This window comes from Fonticula alba, assembly GCF_000388065.1.
Source record: "Fonticula alba strain ATCC 38817 unplaced genomic scaffold supercont2.7, whole genome shotgun sequence".
Lineage (NCBI taxonomy): Eukaryota > Rotosphaerida > Fonticulaceae > Fonticula > Fonticula alba.
Window position 1 is genome coordinate 1,879,814 of NW_009242977.1, and position 14,412 is coordinate 1,894,225.

Genomic DNA, 14,412 nt, shown 5'->3' on the forward strand with positions numbered 1-14,412 from the left:
AAGAAGAAGGCCCGCAAGCAGGCCGATTAAAAAGGGGCCCGCCTCCCCCTCCTCCTTCCGGCGCGCCATAGGCCGGGCTGCAACAGCGGAGGGAGACGGGCCGAAGGGGGGGGGGGGGGGGGGGGGGGGGGGAAGGAAACCCACCGGGGGGGGGGGGGATCGCACGGGGGGGGCCCAATCCAATCCCCCCCCCTGCTTTCCCCCTCCCTTCCCCCTCCCTTCCTCGGTCCCCCGCCTTTTCCACCCCCCCCTCCCCCCCCACCCCCCCCCCCCCCCCCCCCCCCCCCCCCCCCCACCCCCCCGTGTCTGGAGGGCCGGCGCGGGGGGGGGCGGCCTGCGCGGGAGAGCGGGCCCGGGGGCCCCCCGGGCGGCCCGCGGCGGGGCCCCCCCAACCCGGGGCCCCGGGGGGAAGGGGGCGCCAAGGCGGGTACGGCCGGTTCCCGGGGCCCGGGGGCCCGTGGGGGGGGCCCGGAGGGGGGAAGGAGGGGGGGGGGGGGGGGGGGGCGGGGACATCGATGAGGAGACACGCACCGTCCAGCGGGTCAATGTCATCGTCAACATCGGTAACGGTGACCGTCGCCGAGCTGGATGCACCAGAGGGGGCACCGCCAGTGGCGGCAGCCGTGGAGGCGCCGCCACTGGCGGTGGCGGTGGAAGGAGGGGGGTCGACCACCGAGTCAGCTGCCAGTGCGGGATCGGCCGCGAGAGTGGCCGATGGGGGATTGGATGGGCTTGTCGAGGAGGAGAAGATTGATCCCGTAGACGGGGCAGCGCGCCCGGCAATGGAGCGGCCCTCGCCCTCGGGGGCCACAGGTGCATGGTCAGCCGCCCGAGTGGAACCCTCTTGGCCCTCGCCATCAAGCTCCATGGCAGCCTCAGAGGCAGCAGAACCATCAGCCATATCATCATCCTCATCGTCGCTCCAGAGGACCGAGCGCCGAGTGGCGGCCGAAGGGGCCGAGGTCGACTCGGTGGTCGGTGTCGCGGCCGACACGGCAGTCACAGGCTGCTCCGGGCCGGAAAGGCTGAAGTCCGACAGCTGCATCAGGAGTTCCGGGCGCGAGGCGATCGGCTGCCGGGGGGGCTGCACAGTGATGGGGGTGACCAGGGGAACGGCGGCGGCGGCAGCCACGGCGGCGGCCGAGGCGGCGGCCATCGCCGCGGCGATAGCCGTGCCATCCGGAGATTCGGGATTGGTAGACAGGTGCGGCGGCACCGGGGCCGAGGCCGGCGGGGCCGTCGCCGAAGCCATGGCCTGGGAGGCCTTCCAGGCGGCGATGCGCTCTCGCCGACGGCGGCGCTCCTCCTCGGCAGGCTGGAACGCAGGCAGGACCATGGATCGAAAACCGCCAAGGGAGCAAACAGGAGGGAGGGAGGGGGGGGGGATGGAATACCAACCAAGGGCGTCAGACAGACAGAGCATGCAAGGCGCACAGCCAAGCGAGAAGAGGGCCTGCGGAGGGGAAGGTCGATGACGCACGTCGACAGTGGGCACGGTCGAAAGGGGAGCGGCCGCAGGGAGGGGAATCATTGGAACAGCCGAGGCAGTGGGCTGAACATGGGCAGGCGAAGTGGCCGCGCCCACTGGTGCCGCCGCCGGGGCAGTAGGCGAGACCGGCAGCTCGGGGGACATGGGGCGAGGATGGTCGCGCCCGGAGGCCTCACGCGAACGGTCCCGCGAGCCGGACCGGTAGCTGGCCGACGAGGAGGATCGGCGGTCGCGATCGCGCTCGCGCTCACGGTCCCAGTCGCGATCGCGGTCACGATCGCGCGAGTCCCGGCGGTCTCGGTGGCCTCGGCTGTCCCGATGGTCGCGGTATTCGCGCGAGTCACGGCGGTCGCGATGGTCGCGGTGGTCGCCGCGATCGCGATCGCGATCACGCCCGCGGTCTTGCTGCGACGAGGACCGGTAGTCATCACGCTCGCCGTGGCGCCCCCGATGGCGAGACTCGCGTGAGCGCGAGCGCGATCGCGAGCGGCTGCAAGGAGGCAAAGGGAACGCGTGGGAGGGGGGGGAGGGGGGGGGGGGGGGGGGGGGGGGGGGATGGTCAGAGCAGGGCAGGCGAGGTGCGGGTGATCGGGGCCCAAACCGGCGGACATGCACAGAGCGTCGAGAAGGACGCACGTGGACCTGTGTCGAGACGAGCGAGAAGACATCGAAAGTCCGAAGGGTGGGTGTGTCAGGGGAGAAGTTTGTCCTCTCGGAAGAGGAGCACGAGCCGAGGTCGGGCGAAGGGGGGGGGGGGGGTAGAGAAAGAGTGACGAAGAGAGAGAAAAGGGAAAGCAGAGAGAGGAGGGGGGGGGGGGGAGGGGGGGACCGGGAGGAATATTGACGAAGGCCATGCATCCGGCAATAACGAAGGGGCAAACTGAAAAAGGTCGAATCAGCCGCCCTCCCGGTCGCTCCTTTCCTCGTCGGTTGTGTGAAAGCAGGGCAGTAGCTTGCTGGTCCCTGGAAGCCGGGGGGGGGGGGGGGGGGGGGGGGGGGGGGGGGCAGAGGGGCCGGGAGGAGAGAACACACGTACATGTTGCGTTGAGCACCGGATGAGGTGGGACTCGGGGATTGCGAGTGCCAGGAAAATGGGGCTAGACGGCCGGAGGATGGGCAACTGGGGGCGTGATCATTTCCAAATGAATGTCAGGGGCATCGTGGGCGTTGCCCCGGTGCCAATGGACACCGGGTGACCTCTGGCCGGGCGGGGTGCTGGATTCTGTTGCTGTTTGTCCGCTCGGAGCGGAAGCTCTCAGGGGGGAGGGGGGGGGGGGAACAGATTGTTCTGGATCCGAGCAGAGCCCCAGCGTCAGGGTGATGCTCCTTCTTCTCATCCGAAGGATGGATTCGAAAGGCTTCAGTGTCCATCACAGCACCGGGATGGTGGGGGGCGTCTTTCATGAAAGGCCCCAGCATGCGGGTTTCCCCAGGGGGGCGGCACACACACCATCGGGTGTGGTGCCGGTCTGTGTGCGCTGCCGGAGGATATAGTGGTCCAGCAGCAAGGAGACACCAAAAGCCGGGCTTCGAGCATCGATGGGTCGAAATAAAAGTGCGACAATACAGGCAGATTGAAGTGGAGACATACAGGCCCCTGGTTCGAGGGCTACATCCGAGGGGGGGAGCCGGCCCAGAGACCGGAGGAAATGGGCTGACCCTCAAAGCCCTGTGACACTGCGCGCTTTGCGCCGGTTCGTGGGACCTGTGCTGATGTGCCGGACCACTCCTGCTGGCCGGTTGACGGCGAACGAAACAACATTGTTGCCAGCCTCATGAGACTCCCGGATCACCCCCCCCCGGTAATGTACACAAACGATATGCCCACACTAATCAGTCCGACGCACACCACGTGCCGCAATTACTGACTGGCATCCTTGTCGGCCATTTGCCCGGACGCCTGACCCGAATGTGCTCTGTCGAAAGAATCCCCGAGTGCGATACACGCCCGATATGCCCTTTCCCCAGGCCCAGGATGATGCTCTCCTGTATGTGGGGGGGCGGGAGGCAGACCGGACCGGTGGTGAGGCGGGCAGTGTCGTTTGCGCGATCTCCGCCGGCCCCCGCGTCCTGGCCGTGCGCAAGGTTGCTTCTGACAAACGCCCGGGCCGGTGTCGGCGGCCGGTACGATCATCCCCAGGCGTGGGCTTGACGCTGGCCGATCGGCCTTCCCGAGCTGTTGCCGGGAGGGCCGGGCGAGGCGCGTGCCGCGTCTGGTTGGCGCGATCAGCCCCCTCTCGGCCAGCAAGCAAACATCGCCCGCACGGACATGGCTTTTATTTGGTCCATGTCCGGGCCGATTACCGAGTTTGTTTGGGTTCCACACATGTTGAACAGCTTGCGACTCTGGGGGGACGCTGACCGGCGACTGGCCGGCTGGCTGGCTAGCGCGTCCGGCGACTTGGCCCAGCCGGCCCTTCTCCGCTGTGGTCTCCCCCCCCCCCCCCCCGGGCCACACGCCCTCTGTTCCGAGCCGGGACGGGTGTCATTGACACTTGGGTGCATGCCCTCCCGCACAGGTGCCCAGGCCGGGCCTTTGGCAACACAACTTACGCGATCGCGGGCTGTGGCTCCGAGTGTGGTGCGAGGCTGTCGCATCCGCCCCCCCCCCCCCTGGGGGTGGGGGAGAACAGGGTGGTGGCTGACCCGGCCTTTATACCGCACCACCCCGACTCGCCAATCTGGTTCGACCAGGACCGCACAACCAATTTTCTTGCGTCCTTTCCCCGCTCGCTCCGCTGCCCTCCACCCGGCGACACACACACACACACACACACACACACACACAGGCTCCTGTCCCACGTCAACACACACCATGTCCTCCAGTCGTCCTGCGGCCCACTTTGCCGATCTTCCTGCCGAGCGCGTCAGCACTCTAGCTTCGCACCTGGCCCAGCCTGCCCGGCTGCCTGCCCGTGCGTGCTCGTTTTCCCCGTCCTCCGGCCCCACTGAGCCTCTCCTGTCCCTCTCCTGCCTCTCTCGGGCTATTTGGTGTGTTCCTGACTTCATCCCCTCCTCCTCTCCTCTCTCTCCCTCTCTGGCGCCCGCTGGATGCAGCTGCGCGTGCCCCGGCCCATCCGGACGATGTGGTCATCGTGAGCGCCGTGCGCACACCAATCACCCGGGCTCGCAAGGGAATGCTGAAGGACGCTTTCGCTGAGCAGATGCTGGCCGCCGCTCTGGCCGGCTGCCTGGAGCGCTCGGGCTTGTCGCGCGATCGTGTGCATCTGGTGCAGGACATCCAAGTCGGGACGGTCCTGCCTCCCGGTGGCGGGGCCACGGCCGCCCGGCAGGCGGCCCTCTACGCCGGGTTCCCCGTGTCCACCTCGGTGGCAACATGTAATCGCCAGTGCGCCAGTGGCCTGCAGGCCGTGGCCAACATCGCAGCGGCCATTCGCTCGGGCTTCATCGACATCGGCATCGGTGCCGGTGTCGAGTCCATGACCATGGTACGCACAGGCAAAGGCCGGCATCTCTCTCTTTCTCTCTCTCTTTCTTTCTCTGGTCCTTCTCCTGATTGACCCTCCCCCCCCCCTGGTACATGTGTGTCTGGGTATGCCTCCCTTTAGCACTATGGTCCTGGGGCCATGCAGGAGTTTTGGGAGGGCGGCTTCGATAGCTGTCCGCAGGCCGAGGACACTACCCTGCCGATGGGCGATACATCGGAGAATGTGGCCCGGGACTTCAACGGTGCGCGGCTTTCCCCGTCCCTCCTCGCCTTTTTCCGGTTCCCTGTGCCATTCCTCCCCCCGTCCTCGGACTCGTCTCACCGGCCTCCGCACACAACCATCCACCCCCCCCCCCCCCTCTCTCTCCACCCCCCCCCTCCGTAGATCGCGGTCCCGTCGCTTGCTTCCGTGATGCGCACGCAGACGCCCGCACATTGCGCCGGCAATCCGACATGCCCATTGCCGGCGACCGGGTGGCCTTCGTTGAGCACAGCCGCCCGATGCCGGCCCGGGCAGGCAGAGACCGTCGCCCGGGGCAAGACGGCCTGCCCGGGCCGGCACCCCATGAGCAATGCCGCCCCCCCCCCCCTCTCTCTCCACCCCGCACTTACCGGTGGCCCCCGCAAATAGTTTCCCGCCAAGAGCAAGACCGCTTTGCGTTGGCGTCACACCAGCGTGCCGCGGCGGCCCAAGCAGCCGGCCTCTTCCGGCAGGAGATTGTCCCCGTCATCTTCCAGGATGCCAGTGGCCAAAAGGTCACCGTCTCTCAGGATGATGGCATTCGCGGTGACACGACGGCCGCGGCGCTGGCCGCCCTGCGGCCGGCCTTCGCCGAGGATGGAACCACCACCGCCGGGAACTCCTCGCAGGTGAGCGATGGCGCGGCGGCCGTCATGCTGGCCCGGCGCAGGGTCGCCATCAAGATCGGCCTGCCGATCCTGGCCCGATTCATTGCCTTCCGCACGGTCGGTGTCGAGCCGCGCATCATGGGGATCGGCCCCGTGGCTGCCATTCCGGCGGTCTTGAAGCAGGCCGGCTTGAATAAGGATGACATCGACATCTACGAGATCAATGAGGCCTTTGCCTCGCAGGCGTGCTACACGGTGCGCGAGCTCCGTCTCAATCCGGACAAGGTCAATCCTCTGGGCGGTGCCATTGCCCTGGGGCATCCGCTTGGCTGCACTGGCGCCCGGCAAATCGCCACCCTCCTGCCTCAGCTCCAGGCCCGGCGCCTGCGCTTCGGATGCACGTCCATGTGCGTGGGTACCGGCATGGGCGCGGCCGCGGTCATCGAGAATGAGCTCCTGTGAGGAGGAGCACGAGGGGTTGCCCCATGTTGGCAGAAAAGGCCACCAGGCAAACCGACCCCCCCCCCCCCCTCCCGCCCTCGTGGGGGCAAACCAGATTGACAGTGCTTTTACCTCTAGTTCTCTCTCCCTCTCTCTCCCTCTCCCTCCCTCTCTCTCTCTCTCTCTCTGTCTCCCTCCCCCCTCTTCTCCTCCGCTCTCCCTCTGTGACCCAGCGAGGAACAGCGCGCAAAGTTTTCGTGCTTTCAACAGTTCGAGTCGCATGCAAACACGCGCAGACACACACACATACACACCACACAAGCACAGGTATATGATTTATGGGTTTGTTTTTTTGCCCTGCCCCACTGGAGGCGCGACTCACAAGTTGGGCACTTGCACCAGCGGAGACAGGAAGAGAGGAGGGAGCAAAGGAGGGTGGAGGGGAGCAAATGTCAAGGTGATTACAGGGATGGGAGGGAGGGAGGTGAAGAGAGGAAGCCGGAGCAGCAGCAGCAGCAGCAGCACAAAGAGGGCCCGCTGGGAACACATGTATCGAAGTCTAAAGGCAATTGTCGCACGGGCCAGGCAGGGGCACAGCACAGCAGAAGGGGGAGGGAGGGAGAGGCGTGGGCCGGAGGCTGCCAGGCCAAAAGGGGAGTTTTCTTCCCTCCTCGCTCTCTTCCCCAGGTCATCCCTTTTGTCCTTGCTCGCTATCTAGCCACCGAAGGTGCTGCGCAACTGGCTGAACGACTGTGAGGAGCAGTCGATCGAGGCCCGGAAGTTGGATTCCGTCCCGGCCATCGGGGCAAAGGGCGACAGGGGCACCGCGGTTCCCCCGGTGGCGTTGGCATCGGCACTGCCATATGCATGATGATGGGCACGCTCGTTGATGCTGGAGTCGCTTCGAGCGAAGTTGCTCTCCGGGCAAGCAGCCGCGCCGGTTGGCGAGCTCATCCCCGGCGAAGAGCCGGGCTCCGGCGTGGAAGCCAGCGACAGCGAGTGTGCCGAGTTCGAGTACTGCAGCGGCGGCGTGGCCGATGAGGGCGAAGCCAAGTGCGACCCGGACAGGTGGTCCGGGGCGGTGGCCAAGTGCGATGAGGGGCCACCCGCATGGGGGCCGGCTGCTGAGGGTCCGGTCGGATGCGGGGCCGTGGTCGACAGCGGCGTCAGCAGCAATCCCCCCGGAGACACGAGCACCGGCGGGGGGGCCATCCCGGTCGGGGTGGACACCTGTGTGGCGGACACGGGCTGCTGGTGGTGGAGATGCGAGTGCATATCCGGGCTGTAGAGCAGGGGGGTGGTGATGATCGGCGATACAGGAGCCCCAGCCCCGGCACCGGTGTGATGTTGGTAGTGCCCGCCACCGGAGCCATGCAGGGCAGGCGGCGGCGTGGAGACGGCCGTCGCGCCGGCAGATGCGCTCCCCCCGGGGGCGAAGTCCAGCGGGCCCCCCACCTGATTGGTGGCCACCGCCTCGTCCTGGGCTGCCTGGAGGACCTTAAGACGGTCGCGCTCCACGCGCAGGCGCTCGGCGCGTGCCTGAAGCTCACGACGCTCGCGCTCGATGCGTTCATGCTCGGCGTTCAGGGTAGCCGCCGCCGAGGGGGTGCCGAGGAGCTGGCTGGTTGGCCGGGCACGGTCGGTCACATGCAGACGCAGGCGGTCGAACTCGTCGTTGACCGCATGGCGCGCGCGCTCGGTCTGCAGGTCCTGATGCAGGCGCTTGATGGACTCCACCAGTCGGGGGATGAGGGACATGGCACGGGCCTCCTTGGCATCGCGCTGTCAAATGACAGGCATGCAGGGGGGCGCATTGGAGAGGGTGGAGAGGGAGAGAGAGCGGCATTCCAAACAGACACACGATGGGGAACAAGTGGAGAAGGGGGGAGGGGGATGGGGATGGGGATGGATATGGGCGTGTGGGTACAAACGGGGGAGGGAAGGACAGACGGATGTGGAGAAGGGGAGCATGTGTGTGTGTGTGTGTGTGTGTGTGGAGGGGGGGGGGGGAGTCGGTGAGCACGAGTCGGGCGGCGGAGGAGAGGGCGGAACGCACGCGCGTCGCGCCCTCGCACTCTCGCTCTCGCAGCGAGAAAAGGGGCAGAGAGAGGGGAAGGGAGGCCCTCAGCAGTGCCACCGGAGCCCGAGCACGGCCGCCGCCAGGGCCACCGCCGCCAGGGCAGTCACCCCGAGGTAAAGCCACCACCGCTGGCTGGAGCGCACCTCCAGAATCTCGTAGGCCAGAGTCTGGCACCGGTCGAAGAGGGCCCCATTCTCGCCCTCAAGGTGCTGGATGCGCTTCATGCGGTCTTCAATGGTGATGACGGCCTGCTGGGCGAGCTTGTTGCTGCGCTCCTTCAGTTCCATGTACTGGGCCTCCCAGTCGACCGACGGGGCGGATCCGGCGTCGGTGCTCGGCATCAGGGGACTGGCGTCGCCGGACTCGGAGCCGGGTCCCAGGGGTCCGGGCCCGGCGGCACTCGTCAGCGAGGCCAGCAGATTGTCGTCGATGGTAGGTAGGGTCAGGCTGGAGAGGGACTCGCCGCGCGAAACGGCCAGCTCCTCGCGCAGTTTGACCACCTGCAGGTTGAGGCGGACGTTCTCGGCCTTCAGCAGGTCGACCAGGTGGTTGGACGGGTCGTTCTCATCATCCGGCCCGAGGGCGGCAGGGGGCTGATCGAGCTACCAGGGGGGGGGGAGGAGGACGGGGAGCAGGGCGCGAGCGGGCCCACGAGTCAGGGGGACATCCGGAAGAGGCGGAGGGGGGGGGGGGTAGGGAGCGGGCATCGTGAGGGCGACCACACACCTCGAGGCTGGTGTCGGTGGTGCTTCCATTGTTGGAGAGGCTGAGCAGGATGGTTTCGCCGGACTGGAGGAGGATGTCGAAGGAGTTGTCGCTGGGAGTTTGGCTGGACAGGTTGCTGGACTTGCTGCCGAAGAAGGACTTGTTCAGGAGCGGCTTGGGGAAGAGGGGGGGGGGGGAGGGCGGGGGAGGACGGTGAGTGGAGGGGAGGGTGCAGAAGGTATGCATGCGCTGTGGCCATGTGCATGGGTGCATGGGCGTGCACTGCAGGGGAAGCATGCGAGCATACCCGCTTGAAGAGGGAGGATGAGCTACCCGAGCCACCTTCGCCTGGGGAGTTTAGCGAGGAGCTGGACGTGGTCGAGGTGGCAGAGGACGCCGAGCGGCGGTGAAACAGTGAGGCCATTGTGCGATCCGGAGCCGACGCTCTCCGCGTGGTGGGGCGATAGCTGGGCGGGGAGGAGGGGTGTCCTTTCCTCGAAGTGGGCGGAGCACAGAGGGTAATAAAAATGCAAGCGGGCGACCGACTTGGAGGGTGACGGGTGCAGGGAGATCGAGTGGAGGCGCGGGTGGGGGGGCGTGTGGCAGGGGGCTTGGAGGGGACAGAGGAGGGGGAGGGGGGGGGGGAATTGTCGCGGCAACCCGCGACGGAAGGCCTCCAACAACGGTCCCACAAGAGGCGCCAAGCGCGGGAGAGGAGGCGGCCGGATTCCGGTGCCCCTGCCCCCTGGTCCCTGGTCGATGCACTCCTCTCGCGGTGGAGGATCTCCCCCCTGGGCGGGTGCTTGTGCGGGCTGTTCACGCATCACCCATGCGATGTCCGAGCGCGAGGCCGCGGTTGTTCTCAGGCGGACAGGATCGCGGCGAGAGCCCATCCTCCTCCCCCGGCCGTCCAGCCGGGGGGGGGGGGGGGCGGAGGGCCCCAACGCCGAAGAGCGCGCACGCACACACACGCACACATCTTCAAACAGGGCTCCCCCTCCTGCGCGACATCAGGGGGCCTCTGTACGGGGGGGAGCCGACTTTTGGGGGCGGGGGCCGCGCCAAGGGGGCTCCTGGGGCAATTCAATTTGAACCCGCCGTCCGAGGGCTCCAGGTCCCGGGCCGGGACCGGGCGCAGGGCAGAGGGGCGCCGGGAGCCGGCTCGCGCCTCGACCGCCGGCAACGGCCTCGGCTGGGAGGAAGGTCCTCCAGGACCCCGGGGCCAGACCGCGACGCTCTGACGGATGTTGCCCAACAGCCCCGGGGACAGGGAGACGCGCGTGTGGCCTCGAGCTCTGGCAGCGATTACCGCCTCCGGTGTCCCCTGGCAGGCCCCAGGGGGGCGGCGTGGGGAGGGGGGGGGTCGGGCCACGGGCCGGTGGCTGCCCCTGCCGCCATCTCGGTGGCCGGCCGCCGCGCGTGGAATGCTCGTCAACCAGCCCCCTCGGGGTAGTGGATGCTCCAAAGTGCCCGCCCCCTCCTGCGCTTCTGGCCTCCTCTTGCCCGGGGGGGAGGGGGATGGGGCCGGGCGAGGAGGGTCGGCAGCCATCTGGCCCGGGGCAGGGGTGGGACGCACTTCTCCCCCCCCCCTTCCCCCCGCCCCGCTCCCCCCTTGGTTGTTGTTTTTTGTTGTTATTGTACCGGTCCTCCCGTGGTCGGGCCGCTCTGGAAACCGGCGAGTACCCCCGAATCGGTGCATCAAAGCAGACCGACCGGTGCGGGAGCTAGATATACAGGGTCCGAGCCGCGTCCCCCCGCCCCCCAGTGTTCCTCTCCCTTGCTGACCGGACAGGCTACCGCTCTGCCCCTCCCTGCAGCAACAAATTGAAAGGGGCGAAGGGGGCGGGGCGGGGACGGCCGGCGGCCGGGCGCCGGAAACGGGCGCGAGGGGGTCCTCCTCTCAGGGCGCCGGGGGAGGGGGATGGAAGGCCCTCCCCTCCCCCCTGTCCCACCCCGCCCCGAGGGGCGGGGCGCGCGAGGAGCCGAGCCTGCGTACACCTCTCGCAGCACAAACCGGAGGCGAAGCAATCTTTCGCCCCTTCTCCGCCTCGCCCAGTCCCCAAACCAAGGCTGTTCCTGGGCGTTGCGTTCGCCCAGGCGCCTCTCGATGGGTCATTTACGGGACGCGCTCCCTCGCGCGGCCCGACGCCCCGGCCGGCCGAGGGGCTCTAACGGAGCCGGCAAAAGCAGACGTGCACCTCCGCCACGTACCCGGGCCCAACGCCAGTTGAGTGTCCCCCGCCTGCCCGCCTCTCGCACATTAACCGAGATATCAGAGCCGTGCTTGCGCCGGCCCCGGACGGGCGGGAGAAGGGGGGCACACTTTCTCCCGGCCGGCGCGCTGGGCCTCCCCGTGCCACTACCCCGAGGTTTTCGCTTCGCAGGGGACGCGGTCAAAGGATCGGCACGTGATGTTGGTTCCGAATATCATGTGCACAGCACGCCGGGAATATATTTCTGCTCCAGGCAAGAGGGAAAGCACGGGCGGGAGGCAGGGGGGGGGCGGGAGAGACCGGGGCCCCGGGGATGAACTAGAACCGGCGATCATTGCCGCGGCGGCCATAGAACCTCTGGGCGCCACCTGTGGAGGATGGCGAGCGAGAGCGCGAGCGTGACCGGTGGTAGCGGTCGCGATAGCCACTGGCATTGGCCCCGGGCGAGGGGGACCGCCGGGGCGAGGGGAAGGACGCCGGCCGTGACCGGTGATATGTGGACGAGGAGGGGGGCGAGCGCGAGCGTGACCGGTGGTGCGAGGAGGAGGGCCCCCGCCGGCGCGAGGGGGAGGGGGAATACCCGCGACGCGGGCCACCGCTGTCCGATGGAGAGCGTGAGCGTGAGCGGGATCGACCTCCTCTCCCGGGCCGGTAGGTGGATCCGCTGCCACCCCGGTCGGCGGTCGGGCCGCCGGCATAGCGATCCACAGGACGGCGGTCGGCCGGCCGGTGGGGACTGCGCGAACGAGAGCGCGACCTTGACCAGCGCTGTGACCGCGGAGGAGACCGGGACCGAGACCGGGACCGAGACCGGGACCGGGACCGGGAGACATGTCGCCGGCGTTGCCGCGAAGAGGGCGAGGCAGTGGCGGGGGAGAACGACCGGGCCGGGCTGGCGGGGCGCCGGGGGGCGGGGCGCCCGCGCGAGGGGGAGCGTGACCTCGAGCGCGAACGCGCCGGACGAGCATCACTGCGATCTGCCCGATCGCCGGGGCGTCGCGAGGGGGACCCCGTCACCGGCGGGGCCGGGGCCAAGGGGGCCCGCCGAGGCCCGGCATCCTCCGAGGGGTCACCTCGATGACGCCGAGAGGGAGTATCACGCGATGTGGTACCAGCACCGCGCGATGGAGTCGATTGCGATGGGAAGGAGGGAGAAGAGGCTGAAGTGGTCGAGGAGGAGGAGGGGGCAGGTGTTTTGGCGGACTTGCCAAACCTGGCCGGAGGGTCGGTCGATGTGGTGCCACCGCCGCCGGAGGGGGTGGCGCGCTGGCTGGGTGCGGCCGAGCGCCGGTCAGATGGAGTGGTGTCCCCGGGGCCGGGGGAGGCGGCGGCGGCGGCGGCAGCGGCGGCCGCCTCACGACGTCCGAGACGCCGCTGCTCGTTGTATGCCCGCCGGGCGTTGACGATGAACTTCCGACACATATCGGCGCCGGGCAGGGTCTGTGGGATGGAGAGCCGGTCAGTGGACAGCGAGGTTGGCTGGAGAGGGAGAGACGGGGAGAGCCAGCATGATGTGACGCACCATCAGGAGCCGAAGCACCGTCGGATCAGACAAGCCAAAGAGATCCGGCGCGGTGAGGGTGTTGTTGACCACGGCCACGGTCAGCGCTCCGGGTGGAGGTGCCATACCGATGGCGGTCGTCCCGGGGGGGGCCACGCCCGAGGACAGCGGTGTCACCACACGCTCATAGGGCGAGGGCTTGTTGAAAACATCGTCAAGGTCCTCGAAAGAGGAGGCCAAGCCAAGCTGCTCGCGAGCCTTGACAATCTCATTCTGGATCTCTGTGGATGGCAAGCCCGGTGGCGCACGGGAGGTCAGTCGAGGAAGAGACTGGGCGAAAAAAGGCGAGGGCCCTCGAAGACGCACGCTTCCAGCTTTGGATGATGCTGTTGGTGACGAAGAGCTTCTTGGGCTGGTCCAGGGCGTGGATGGAGAACTATCCAGCAGCAGGAGCAGGAGCAGCAGCAGCAGCAGGAGCAGGAGCAGCAGCAACAGCAGCAGCAGGAGCAGGAGCAGCAGCAGCAGCAGCAGCAGCAGGAGCAGCAGCAGCAACAGCAGCAGCAGCAGCAGCAGGGAAGCGGGGACGTCGGCGTGCATGTGCGCATGTGCATGGGGCGCCGAAGGGGGATCGCGGGAGAAATCAGCAGGTGAGAAGCACATGTGGAAGGGCGTGTCGCTGTTTGGCCGGGAGAAAGGCCGCGAGCAGGAGAGGGAGAAGGTGGAAAGGGCGAGGCCATGAGCAGGGGAGAATGGCGCGCACCCGCGGAACCGGACCGCCGTCCAGAATCTCCAGCTGGTATGTGGTCAAGCGCCGGGGATCGGTGAAGGACACATGGCGCCGGGTGGCCATAAAGCCGATCGGGTAAAAGTACCGAGCACTGTGGTACGTCGTGCGGACATGCTCGATGGTGCCGAGCCGATGAACCTGCACGCAGGCCACCGTGGCTGCCTCGATATTCGACGCGAAAGCCAACGAGGGCTGCACATCGCCTCGAAGCCGAGGCACCACTCGGACTACACGCTCGTCCACCTGCTGGCCGAAGGAGGGGGATGCCGGGTCGGTGTCCATCTGCGGCGTGGTCATGGTGGCCTCGGTGCGGTTGGGGTTCATGGCCCAGCAGATCTCGTTGAGCTCCGGCACCGGGTCCACATCGTGGATGACCAGATTGATGCCAAGCAGATCCAGCGGGAAGGTGAACCCCTGATGCGGGGCCTGGGGCGTGGGCTGTGTGGGAGGGGGAGGGGGGGGGGGCGGGAGCGGAGGGTCAGAATTGCGAGTTGCCCGAGCGGCGTGCCGGGGTTTGGAGGCACGGAGTGGGTACGGCGGGAGGGGGGGGTCTTTTTTTTCTCTCGAGGACGCACGAAAGGTTCTTGGTGGAGGACCGCCCAATCCCCAAGGGGCGACGTGCACGAGGGCAGAGGCGTCGGCGTTAGATGAGACCGTCCGTGACAAGAGCCTCAAAGAAAGGAGGAAGCAAGAAGGGGGGAAAGTGGCATATGGCGCGTACTTTTGGTCAGGTGCGGCAAATCGAGCACCGGATCCACCGACGGCTGGCCAATGGCCTGCCACTTGGGTGCAGGCGGCGGACCAGCAAGATCAAACTCCTCGTCCAGGTCGCTGGGTGAGGGAAGTGGGAGGGGGGGGGGGGGGCCATGAGTGGGAAGGGAAAAAGGCAGCACGGAGAG

General features: G+C 67.9%; 5 protein-coding genes across 5 annotated transcripts in view; 1 reads left to right on the forward strand and 4 right to left on the reverse strand.

The window, feature by feature from the left end:
- The window catches only part of H696_04600 (hypothetical protein), a 5,535-nt gene extending 3,300 nt beyond the window's left edge, over positions 1–2,235 (reverse strand). The window contains exons 1-3 of the mRNA XM_009498486.1: positions 2,126–2,235; positions 1,481–1,979; positions 532–1,315 (exon numbers count right to left, since the gene is read on the reverse strand). Of these exons, the coding sequence (XP_009496761.1) occupies positions 532–1,315; positions 1,481–1,979; positions 2,126–2,157 (1,315 nt within the window). The 5' untranslated portion in view covers positions 2,158–2,235. The remainder of the gene's footprint in view (positions 1–531; positions 1,316–1,480; positions 1,980–2,125) is intronic.
- Positions 2,236–4,255: 2,020 nt separating this feature from the next.
- On the forward strand, positions 4,256–6,323 carry H696_04601 (hypothetical protein). Its single transcript, XM_009498487.1, has 4 exons — positions 4,256–4,404; positions 4,547–4,938; positions 5,059–5,179; positions 5,569–6,323. Exons 1-4 carry the CDS (start codon positions 4,305–4,307, stop codon positions 6,246–6,248), a joined length of 1,293 nt encoding a protein of 430 aa, XP_009496762.1. The 5' UTR covers positions 4,256–4,304; the 3' UTR covers positions 6,249–6,323.
- Positions 6,324–6,941: 618 nt separating this feature from the next.
- Positions 6,942–7,985, reverse strand: H696_04602 (hypothetical protein; the record flags this gene model as incomplete). Its single annotated transcript, XM_009498488.1, has 1 exon — positions 6,942–7,985. The coding sequence occupies one exon, from the start codon at positions 7,983–7,985 to the stop codon at positions 6,942–6,944; it is 1,044 nt and encodes a 347-aa protein (XP_009496763.1).
- Positions 7,986–8,227: 242 nt separating this feature from the next.
- On the reverse strand, positions 8,228–9,643 carry H696_04603 (hypothetical protein). Its single transcript, XM_009498489.1, has 3 exons — positions 9,320–9,643; positions 9,034–9,186; positions 8,228–8,909 (listed from the first exon to the last, which is right to left on the reverse strand). Exons 1-3 carry the CDS (start codon positions 9,434–9,436, stop codon positions 8,352–8,354), a joined length of 828 nt encoding a protein of 275 aa, XP_009496764.1. The 5' UTR covers positions 9,437–9,643; the 3' UTR covers positions 8,228–8,351.
- Positions 9,644–11,430: 1,787 nt separating this feature from the next.
- H696_04604 (hypothetical protein) overlaps positions 11,431–14,412 on the reverse strand; it is a 4,133-nt gene continuing 1,151 nt past the window's right edge. The window contains exons 4-9 of the mRNA XM_009498490.1: positions 14,235–14,344; positions 14,089–14,096; positions 13,487–13,951; positions 13,093–13,162; positions 12,748–13,007; positions 11,431–12,665 (exon numbers count right to left, since the gene is read on the reverse strand). Of these exons, the coding sequence (XP_009496765.1) occupies positions 11,544–12,665; positions 12,748–13,007; positions 13,093–13,162; positions 13,487–13,951; positions 14,089–14,096; positions 14,235–14,344 (2,035 nt within the window). The 3' untranslated portion in view covers positions 11,431–11,543. The remainder of the gene's footprint in view (positions 12,666–12,747; positions 13,008–13,092; positions 13,163–13,486; positions 13,952–14,088; positions 14,097–14,234; positions 14,345–14,412) is intronic.